The sequence below is a fragment of the Astyanax mexicanus genome, chromosome 6, assembly GCF_023375975.1.
Source record: "Astyanax mexicanus isolate ESR-SI-001 chromosome 6, AstMex3_surface, whole genome shotgun sequence".
Lineage (NCBI taxonomy): Eukaryota > Metazoa > Chordata > Actinopteri > Characiformes > Acestrorhamphidae > Astyanax > Astyanax mexicanus.
Window position 1 is genome coordinate 32,398,101 of NC_064413.1, and position 11,623 is coordinate 32,409,723.

The 11,623-nt window shown below is 36.3% G+C and overlaps 1 protein-coding gene across 1 annotated transcript; it reads left to right on the forward strand.

The window, feature by feature from the left end:
• Window positions 1-2,468: 2,468 nt before the first annotated feature.
• oprd1b (opioid receptor, delta 1b) lies at window positions 2,469-11,623 on the forward strand. The gene is made up of 3 exons (XM_049480596.1): window positions 2,469-2,768; window positions 7,770-8,125; window positions 9,282-11,623. The coding sequence occupies exons 1-3, from the start codon at window positions 2,533-2,535 to the stop codon at window positions 9,809-9,811; spliced, it is 1,122 nt and encodes a 373-aa protein (XP_049336553.1). The 5' UTR covers window positions 2,469-2,532; the 3' UTR covers window positions 9,812-11,623.

Below are 11,623 nucleotides of genomic sequence, written 5' to 3' on the forward strand. Positions count from 1 at the left end.
ACATTCCCATTTACAATCCTATTATTTTTCCACTGAGTGAACCATGAGTATTTTCCATTTATGTATGATAATTTATAGGCTTTGCATTTACTGGCTTGCTTTACGTCACTGCAACAGATCACAGTAGCCATTCAGCCCCTGTTACTGTCCTCTTAGTGTTTTCTTTTCTTCTTCTCTTTTCTGTGCTTGGCCTAGCATTAGCTTTTAGCATTTGTCTTAGCTTACCAGCTTCCGCGTACTGTGATGCTGTTCTCCAGCAATTGGCACACTCCATGGATCCTGTATCTGACTGGCCTTAGCATCATTAGCTTTTGTATTATATTGTTTTTATTTTTATTTTTAGACTCAGTTCCTTCTTCTTAAAATGCTTTCACCAGTCATCTGAGTGAGTCAGGATAGTTAGATAACAGTTTTGGGGCTTTGTAATTTGCTTACATTGGTTTTTACTTGCATGGGTACCCTCGTTATTCAACTATGCCCATGAAAATACATTTTTCTATTCTAGGACACCATCAAAGCTTCCTGCCGTTGAGGTGTGGAGCAGTGGAACTGTATTCTTTGAAGTGATGGCGCTCCATATGTTAAAATTCTGTGAGTGTGGAGTTCTGTTTGTTTGTATTTAGAAGTATTTATGCATAATCATCCACTGACTTCATCAATGCAATTAAATCTGCAACTACTAAAGCAGCTACTGTATGTTTCTATGTTTCATTTACAAGTGCAACATCTACCTGCTTAAGAGAGCAGAAGGCACTCCCAATAACCTTAATAGGATACTAGAAAAACCCATTAAGAGTGTCAGCTCTGTCCTAAAGGAACTAAGTTATCATCCATGCTGCAGAACAACCTTTACTCCATGCATAAGGCTTTACCAGCACTGGACAGTTCCTTTAGTGACTTCAAAATGAAGGAACACTGCTCATAGTAGACCTCAGTGGGAGGTTAACATCCTGACAAATTGGTGCCAATAGAACAACCTCTTTTTAAACATTGACAAGACATAGGATGGAGATAGGGTGCACTTCCCTCTCTCTATAAGTGTGACTACTACTGGAAGATCAGCATCTTTAAGTGGTATTTGGTGTTCACATTAGCAAGGAACTTATTGTACATGGACAGATCACACCACACGGGTGGTGAAGACGCACAACAGTTTTTGAGGTTTGTAATAAAATCCCTACATCCTCAAGACTTTGTACACCTGCTCTGTGTGGAGAGTATTCTGGACAGGATGCACCACCACACGGTACGGCAACTGCACAATACCCAGCATACCACCGGGGTACAGCTCATAAACCTTTGTGATTTATATGCAAGCTCTTGCCTGAGGAAGTCCTTATTATTATATAGAGCTCCACCCTCCCAAGGTCCAGCAGGTTCTGAGACAGCTTTGCCCCCCAGACCATCAGGCTGCTCAACAACTACTGACAGAAAATCAGTCCACAGTCCATTACAGCACCCTATCCATCATTTTAACTCATTACGTTTCTAATTGGCATACTATTGCTGTCAAATATCTCCATTTTGTTGATTTTTAGAATAGAAAAAACAATAGAAATTCTCCAAAATAACCTAAAATGAACTATTTTTACATCAACTTTTTACATTACAAGTTTGTAAGGTTTTATCTCTCTCCTGTAAAGTTGCTATGTGTGAAGGTGTGTTCTTCCATCTGTCCATATTTACAGAATGTAGAATGTACTGGGGTAGTGCTTTCTAAAAGTGTATTTTTTATTCTGCAGGTCTTTTCCAACCATTTAACCATTCAAATGCTTTGATCAAATGTTTTACATTCCATATGACTTATACTTACATGATTTCTAGAGTTAAAATACCAATTTAAAAAATATGTGATTTGTTTGTGTCCACGATAAAAAAAAATGAAGAAGCTGCTCAGTAAATGTATCTGTATATATATGTATATACATACATTAACCCTAGCTAAGCCTAGTCTGGGACTACACATTATTTTGTGTGGAGATTTTCCATTGAAAGGAAATTATAGTCTACATTGAGCTAGTATGTAGCGGTATATCTGGTATATCTTTATTGCTTTATCTTGTAGAGCTAGTATATTTTTTGCTAAAAGTATCCAGATTAAAGTCTGGACTATATAATGATGATTATTTTATGGGGGGAAAGCAATATTAGAAGTCAACTGGTATGGGCAATGTTTTGTCCTGGAACGTGTCAATCCATTTATCTTTATTTTTCATTTTATGCTAAATAAGTTAAAGCATGTGTGTAGCTCTGTGGTATTCTGTATATAAAACAGGTGTTAACTGAGTAAAAGCTGCTTGAGCAGGAGACCCAGTTGAGCCTCCTGGGAGGTTCTAGACTGCGTGTTCCTGAGTTGAACACCCACACTGCAGCCTGCTGAGACCAACATCTAGAGAAGAGCTGGAGGAATGAGAGAACGAGCTCGTCTTCAGTATTACAGTCCAGCAGACAGAGGCAGCACGCTCTCTCTCTCTCTCTCTCTCTCTCTGAAGAACAGCTGAATCCTGAGTGTTAAATCAGTTGTGGGGCAGTATGGAGTTTCCCGCGGTCACTGTAAGCGATGCTGGGGATCTGTACTCAGCGATGCTCTACAATAACAGCAGCAGGCTGGAGGAATCTGCGGGGCTGGAGTCGAACAGGAGCGGAGATCAGAGCGCTCTGAGCGGATCCACAGTGCTGATCATCTCCATCTCCATCACCGCGCTCTACTCAGCCATCTGCGCGCTCGGGCTGCTCGGAAACCTGCTGGTCATGTACGGAGTGGTCAGGTAAGACCCGAGCAGGACCTGCTGGAATTAAACGCACATTTCTTTATACAAAAAACACGCATGGAACATCGGAACTGTCCTAAATGATCTGATAAAAGTGTATGTACATCATTACATCTTACCAATTTTCTGAATCTTGTGATTAAAAAAAAAAAAAAATCTAGTGTTGGGTTCAAATTAAACCCAACCAAAAGACCTACAATTAGATTTTAAAGATCCTGATGATATATCTCTCCTTACCAAAGTTACAGCAATAAAACAAGTACACTAAAGTACAGCAAAATAAAATTATAAAAGACAAAGAAATGACACCAAATGTACTAAACAAGGTCACATATATAGCTCTGGAAAAAAGAGAACACTTATATGATGAGTTTCTTTGATTTTACTAAACCTCTGGAATATAATCAAGAGGAAGATGGAGAATCCCAAGCCATCCAACCAAGCTGAACTGCTTGAATTTTTGCACCATTAAATTTATCCATAATAAAAGTTATCCAAAAGCAGTGTGTAAGACTGGTGAACTCTTTAAACTGCTTGAATATGAACTTGTTTTCTTTGCATTATTTGACTATTTTATATGTGACTTTTTTGTATTGTACATTTAGTGTAATTCCTTTATTATTTATAATTTTATTCCACTGTACTTAAGTGTACTTCTTTTATTGCTGTAACTTTGAGAGGAGAGTAACGCAATTTTAATACTCTGAGACCCCTAGAGACCTCCAGTCATTTCATCAAAAATACAAACCAGTGTTAATGTTAAAGTGCAGTGACTGTGACTGGTTCAAGTTGGCTAAGCTGGTTGACCAGCTGAGAGTTTTACCAAAATAGGGTGTGATTTAGTTTTAATGTAATGGTTTAGATGGTCTTCAAACAACATTAACCTGACTAAGTATGACCAAGCTGATCAACCAGCATGACCAGAAAGAGCACACTGGTGACATGGTGCCAAGACCAGCATCAAATGCAACACCCTATGCTGATCCAGAGCTGGTTAATCAGGTAGCTTAAAATTATAGGGTATGTGTTTACCTTCCTGATGTTGGTCTTGAGCTGGATTTTCAAGAGGGTAGTTTAAATTTAACTGAGAAAAAAGACAATAAGGAAAGACCCCAGACTGTTAACCACCAATTTATTACAGTTATATGATTCACCAGAGATCATGTTTATGCTACATTTTGCTAAGAAAAATCTGTTTTTTAGGACTAGGGGTGTGATATGATAAAAAGGGGACAGAGGACATTTGTGATGGTCAGTTTCTCTGTGGAATGAGAGCAAAAGAATGGAAGGAAAATAAGTGGGGAGAAATACAGCTCTGGATTAAATTAAGAGAGCACTTCATGTCTGAAATAACAAAAAATATGCATAGCAAATAATGCAAAGAAAACTAGTTCATGTTCATACAGTTTTAAGAGTTCAGAAATCAATATTTGGTGGAATAACCCTGGTGTTTAATGGCATTGGCATGTTCTCCTCCACCAGTCTTACACAATGCTTTTGGATAATTTTATGTCACTCCTGGTGCAAAAATTCAAGCAGTTGAGCTTGAATTGATGGCTTGTGATCATCCATCTTCCTCTTGATTATATTCCATAGGTTATTCAATTTGGTAAAATCAAAGAAACTCATAATTTTTTAAGTGGTCTCTTATTTTTCAGAGCTGTATAGAGAGAAAGACGAGAGAAATAGAGAGAGACAGAGAGAGAGATTATGATTTTCTCAAGGGACTGGTGACAGCTTGCCACTCAGCAGGCACATTAGGAGTCAGCCCAGCCGCAATGTCTTTTCCACAAAAAGAAATGTTGATTCCAGTAAGTGTCCTAATAACTGCACTGCTAACGACACTAATCACTACAGCACTGTATACTTGAACATAATGTGCTACAAAGGATGCCCATAGAAAAAACATACAACAGAACATTTTGTGATAGGCTGTATGTGTGACGAATCATTCAGATGTTTATAAAAGTAAATGTAAAGAAGATCCCAAGCATTACCAGCATTTGATATTTCACCTGGATGAATAGTTTTTTAACCACAGTGATGATCAAAGGCCAGCTAAGACCTTCTGAAACCAGCTAGCAGCAAAAGCATTGGATTTTTCATCAAGGCACAGAATTTGTTTAGGAATCATCTCCTCTAAGAAACAATACATTTTCCCAACAGTATATTGTTTTCATTAAGCAACACTCCATACCTACTAAAAATATATGAATAATATAGAGTTGTAAGTGTGCTGGGAATAATACATGTACTGCTTCACGTCAAACACATAATTCATTACAGGTGTTCATGCAGTACAGTGTGAGTAGAGCACTTGCACTACAGTGCACTACAGGGTGCTTCATGCACAGTGCTGCACCGTCACTCCAGCCCACTTTGTTTCTGCTAACATGATGAACATGTTCCCATTTGCATCTGCAAGGGCACTTCAGTCCTGACCCAATTATCTCTAGCCATGAGATACAGTTTTATAATATGAAGAGTATTATTGTTATTTAGTAGGAATGGAATTTTACTTAGTGAAAATGAGTGTGTGAAAAAAAATTATTATCTAATAATATAAACAGTTAGGAGGTACAGGAAGGAGATATTTGCAAAGGAGGAAAAATGTCTGATTTACTGATTTTAAAGATTTGTGTTTTATTATGAAAAATCATAAAAATGGGAAAACATGGGAGATTTTTGGGTAGTTCATAACTCTAATAATTACTCACATCAGACTTATACTTGTGTATGTTACTGTGTATGTTTCTAGCTTGCTACACACTTACAATGTTTAAGAATTCGATTTATCACTGAATAAAATATGTTCACATTACACCACATAATTGTAATATTTATTTTCGTATTTTTTTTATTATTAGTGCAAATATCAGTTTTTTTCCTCAGTTAGTAAATATAATTTGCACTTTGAAGCATCTCTAAAGGACACATTTTTCTGGACAAGCTGAGGGATACAGAACTGTTACTAAAAGTGAAAGAATTGTGTGGACTGCAGTAAATTACCAGATATTACATGAATATAACTGAAGTGTTGCACAGTTCTTCTGAGCACTTCTGTCTTGCCCATTTTTACAACATTAAGTGATGCAGTTAGCATCATGACAAGCCAAGAGAGTAAGAGTAGCAAGCCCAGTTAGCGTAGTATCTCAGGAATTTTGAAGCTTTTATATAAAGGTAAAAAATAGGGTTGTGTGTTTGAATTCCTATTTTTGTCATTATCAAAATATGAGTTGCATCATATTGCTTTACCTGCAAGCCACAACTGATAGAGCCCTTCGTACTGCAGACTATGGTCATGTGACATAACTGGGCTGGAGGTAAAGCGAGGTAGAGGCCCACAGTGAATTCACAGACCAAACTACTTCTCTAACCCTAAACTAATTAAGGATATTAATTTATTGTCTTTAACATCTATATTGAAATGTGAAATGACGTTTTCACACATCACATTTCTTTGTGCACCACTCTTTTTTAGTGCAAAAACCTGAACTAAAGACAGACTGAACGTAATGAAGGTTTACCCCAAATATACAATGCTTTAGGACAACATTACCCTGTACAACCCACAAATGTACAAGCTCATAAATGTTAATCTATTTAAACTATTTTGGAAAAGTGAATGCAAGAGTTTTTTTCAGCTCAATTGGATGTAGTATAAATGGATAGGATACAATACCGGCAGCTATTTAGTGCTTATAAAATAGTGCTTTGATGATCTGAGATAGACCTTTCTTCTTTGGGATTTAATGTCTGCTTTAAAGGCCTGTCTCTCAATTTTTTGCTACATTTATTAAATCATTAATTTTTTATACATGCCAGCCTATTTAAACCACAGCTATTTCTTCATCTGGTTAATTGTCAGCTGTTGCCAGGTCGAGGTTTAGAGATTTCTCAGAGATAATTAGGACGTGATCATTACAGAATGACACACAGAAGAGAGTCTAATAGCAGCGTGCTATTATGAAGGGCTGCATGACAAACTAAGCTCTGGTGTATTACTGAAGACAGTCCCCATGCTACAATCAGCCAATTAGCAGTTGATTTCCAATTAGCCAACCTGCTGTCCACCAGAGAGCTGTCACATTATTAATTTTTTTATTTAATATAAATTATGTAGTATTTTCTCTTTATTTCTCTTTTTTATTGTATTTGGTTTCATATATTTGACTGATTCTTCTTGCACCAGATTTTACTTCCCCAGGTGTTTCCACTTCTAGTGTGTTTCCTGTTTGGTTAAATAGATCCCCTGTGCCACTTGTCTGTCCGGTCTTTGCACCTTCCTCTGTGGTTTTGTCACTCCTCGTTTTCTCTAGTTTATTCTCCTCTTTCCCTGGTTCCTTGCTCTGTGTTTTTCTCTGTTTTTGCCTTGTTTATATATTTTGTCTATTTCCTTGTTTATTTGTTAGTTTATTTCTTGTATATATTTCCCTGCCCTGTTTAGTTTGTTTCTTTTTATTATCCCTAGTTGGTTTAGTTTATGTTCTTTAGTTTCTCTCGTGTGTTTTGGTTTTTGGTTATTTGTTTATCTATTTTCTGTTATTTAGTTTATTCCCCAGTTCCTTGCATATATCTCCCTGTTTTATGTTTACGTGTTTACTTGTTTCTCGTTTCTTTGTTTATTTATATATTTATTACATTTCTTTCTTACCTGCACTTATATCCGTCTCCTCGTCTCCCTGCCTGGGTCATCCTGACATGTAGACAAACTGTGAAAAAAAAAAAAAAAACACAATTCTAGCATCTTCATTGCTATTAAAAATAGAGTTTGACTTATTAAAGCAAGATAAAATGTAAATATAAAATACAGCATTTATCATTGGAGCCCCTTTTTTAAATAGTTTTTATTTGAATTTTGTTATTTTTTGTCCTACCAGCAGTCAAAATTGTAGTAGCAAATTACTACAAATACCGTAACTATAATGAAGTTATGTAATTAAGCAGCATTTGATCATTTGGAATTAATATACATAATATTGTATTGTATTTCTACAGGTACACAAAGATGAAGACTGCAACCAACATCTACATCTTTAATCTGGCTCTGGCAGATGCTTTGGCCACCAGCACACTTCCGTTCCAGAGTGCCAAGTATCTGATGAGCACCTGGCCGTTTGGGGAGCTGTTGTGTAAAGTAGTCATTGCTATTGACTACTACAACATGTTCACCAGCATCTTCACACTGACGATGATGAGTGTGGACCGCTACATTGCCGTGTGTCACCCAGTGAAGGCTCTGGAGTTCCGGACACCTGTCAAAGCGAAGATCATCAATGTGTTCATCTGGATTCTGTCATCTGCCATTGGAATTCCTATCATGGTTATTGCAGTGACCAGAGTGAATGACAAAGGTAAGAAAGAGCCTGAAACTGGTGTAAATATTTAAATTGCAAATCTTCCATTGTTTCATTTGTTTTTCATATCAGATAAAATATTAAAAGCCACAAGTAAATGGTTTTAGTGCACAAGTCGCAATAGATTTTAAACAGTGATTATTATCATATTTACAATATGTTGCAACCTATGTTGAGGTCTACAAAACTTGACTATCTCTGTATTCATTCTATTTCTATCTTGCTTCCTGCATTAAAAGATTGAGAACAGACTGTCTGTAATATCAAATATAAGAGAAATATAAGTGGCCTACTTATTAAATTAATTAAGGTAACATATCTTAAATATTACAGAAATTTGGGATCACTGAAGCTTATTAGTTAAACTAACTCAAAAATGAATAGCTGTTCAGTTTCCGAATCAGTTTCTCTGATTTTGCTATTTATAGGTATATGTTTGAGTAAAATAAACATTGTAGTTTTATTCTATAAACTACAGACAACATTGTATTGTTCATATTGTATTATATTGACAAATATTGTCATTTAGAGCATTTATTTGCAGAAAATGAGAAATGGCTGGAATAACAAAAAAAGATGTAGAGCTTTCAGCCCTTAAATAAGGCAAAGAAAACAAGTTCATATTAAAGTTTTAAGAGTTCAGAAATAAATATTTGGTGGCTTTTAATCACAGTTTTCATGGTCTCCTCCACCAGTCTTTCACACTGCTTTTGGATAACTTTATGCCACTTTGATGGCTTGTGATCATCCATCTTCCTCTTGATTATATTCTAGAGGCTTTCTTATTTTTTTTTTCCAGAGCTGTATTGTGGTCCAGCTGCTTGGTCTCTGGGTTAAAGTCTATAAGAGCAAGATAATCGTGTCTTTGATCTGAGGGTGGCTTTATGTTTGCTAAATGCTAAAATCTGGACCTTAAATCTAGTTTCCAGTACTAGGTTAAGGGCTTACTCCTAACAAGAGCTACAAAGTCCAGGACTGGATTCTGGTTTCAAGGTCCAGACGTTACTTAACAAGTGCATTGTGTGTGTTAGGTTCAGTGTGTTATTTAAGATCAAATCATTTAAGTTATTAAGACTTACACTGTCCAAGGCATTTGATTTGTTCAAACCATTCTGACTTACACCTTTTCTACCTTTCCTATCTTTCTCTCCAGGTAAAACTGTCTGCATGCTGAAATTTCCAGATCCAGACTGGTATTACGACACCGTGACGAAAATCTGTGTATTCATCTTTGCTTTTGTGGTGCCGGTTTTGGTCATCACGATCTGCTATGGGTTGATGATCCTGCGCCTGAAAAGCGTGCGTCTGCTCTCTGGATCCAAAGAGAAGGACAGGAACATGCGCCGCATCACTCGCATGGTACTGGTGGTGGTGGCAGCCTTCATCATCTGCTGGACACCCATCCATATCTTCATTATCGTTAAGACCTTGGTGGAGATCGACCAGAAGAACCCACTTGTGATCATCAGCTGGCATTTCTGTATTGCTCTGGGCTACATGAACAGCAGTCTGAACCCGGTGCTGTACGCATTCCTGGATGAGAACTTCAAGAGATGCTTCAGGGAGTTTTGTCTGCCCTTTCGCTCCTGCATGGAGCAGAATAGCTTCTCTCGAGCTCGAAATACAACCCAGGAACCCATTTCAGTATGCGGCCAGTCAGAGTCGCTCAAGAGGCCGAGATGACTAGACCTGGACAAGGTGCCGGCTAGAGCACCAAAGAGGACCCAGCAGGACCTGCAGTCTGACGGCACTCAGATCACTACCACAGAGTTCTGAGTCTGTTTGGGTAGAACTAAAGTTACAGGTGGTTTTCATTGGCTGGAACATTGAAACATGGTTTTTGCTTTTTTTTTGTAAACTGTACAGTACATTTAATTGTAAGAAATGTAAGATCATTGCCTTGTCCTGCTGTTAAGATGAAATGGACTTCAATTGTACAGCAGAGTTAATATAACCTTCAGTAAATTGCAGAAAAATGCCAAAATGACAAAGATCATCTCCCTGTACCTCTATATATGAAATATTTGGAATTTAATAAATTGCAACACAAACTGAATTTGACAGTCTATTTTTTTGACATTTGCCTCAAATAATAATGGCTGCTTGCCAGGCTTCTATTGATTGTAAATAATATGTTCTTAATGACTTGTAATTTAAAAAAATGAAATATAAAACAAACTAAACTACTTATGGAGAGGATGATATTAAATGTACAGCAAAATGTTGTTTGTTACATGTTATATCACTAAACTAAAATGATACATTAAAAATAATCTGTTCCCAAAATAAAATTAAGTTATTTTTATATGTTTGGAAATTTAGACAAAGTAAAAAATATGTTTTCTATTTTCCTTTAAAGATACAATGTTTCCTCACTCACACATAAATAGAATTTACACAAACGTATGTAAAAAGGCACTACATACAACTATGTTCTGCTTAAATATGCTGCTATATAACTAATACACATATTGCACATATGAATCGTCATCAGCTTGTAGTATAGCTTCTTGTTTTCATATTTTCTTCATTTCCTTTTTATCAGCACCATGATCTCCAACAAAGAATTACTAGGTAGAACCGCAAGAATAACAGTAGTGAAAGAAAGTCTACATGATAGTTTTGTAGATTGTCTTATTTCATGAAAAGAAAGAAAATTCCTGAAATCTGCTGGTACACCAATTACAGAATAAACAGCTGACCTGAATGCAATGATGCATATTAAGATAATGACCTCTCATAGCTGCTCAGAGCTCAGATTACAAATTACACATGACATATGCCATATGCTTCTTCAGTAATTTCATTATTTTTAAGCAGCATTTTTGGTGATGCTCATCTTTCAGAGTGTAATGCAGAGATTATTACACACCAGTCGTCACCAGGTCATGTGAGGTGGAGGTGCTAACACTCAATCTAGTACTGGTGATGCTTCAACTCATTCATACATTTTATTTGTAGAGCTTTTATCATCAGGCAATGTCACAATGCACCTTACAGCAAACTTTTAAGCAAGCCTATAGTGAAAGCAGAAAGAAAAAACACAAGTCTAGTAGCTAAAAACACATTAAGCAAACAGTAGAATAGCTTATTTTGCCATTATTATTATTAACTTAATCAAAAATATAAGCTTTACATAGCTAACAACAGATCACTTACATACTTTGTGAAGAATATTTGCTACGCCAATAAGAGGTTGTATGTATATATTCATTTGCATACGTAAATGACAGTGTACTGATGATTGCTCAACTTCAAAAAGTATCTACAATAAAACTAAAAATTACTTTTTCCTATTTTGTCTGCATGAATTTGACCTGAAATGTGACTATGTCTTATTCACAGGTTTTATTTATGTTACTGGCAACAGTAACTTTAAGCATCTGTTCTTACTCTGTAGTCCTGTTAAATCTTTTTTTTCTAAAGTGTTAAGTTATCTATTTAATTACTATCATAGCAAACTTCAATAAACCAGTTTGATATTTAATTTGAGGA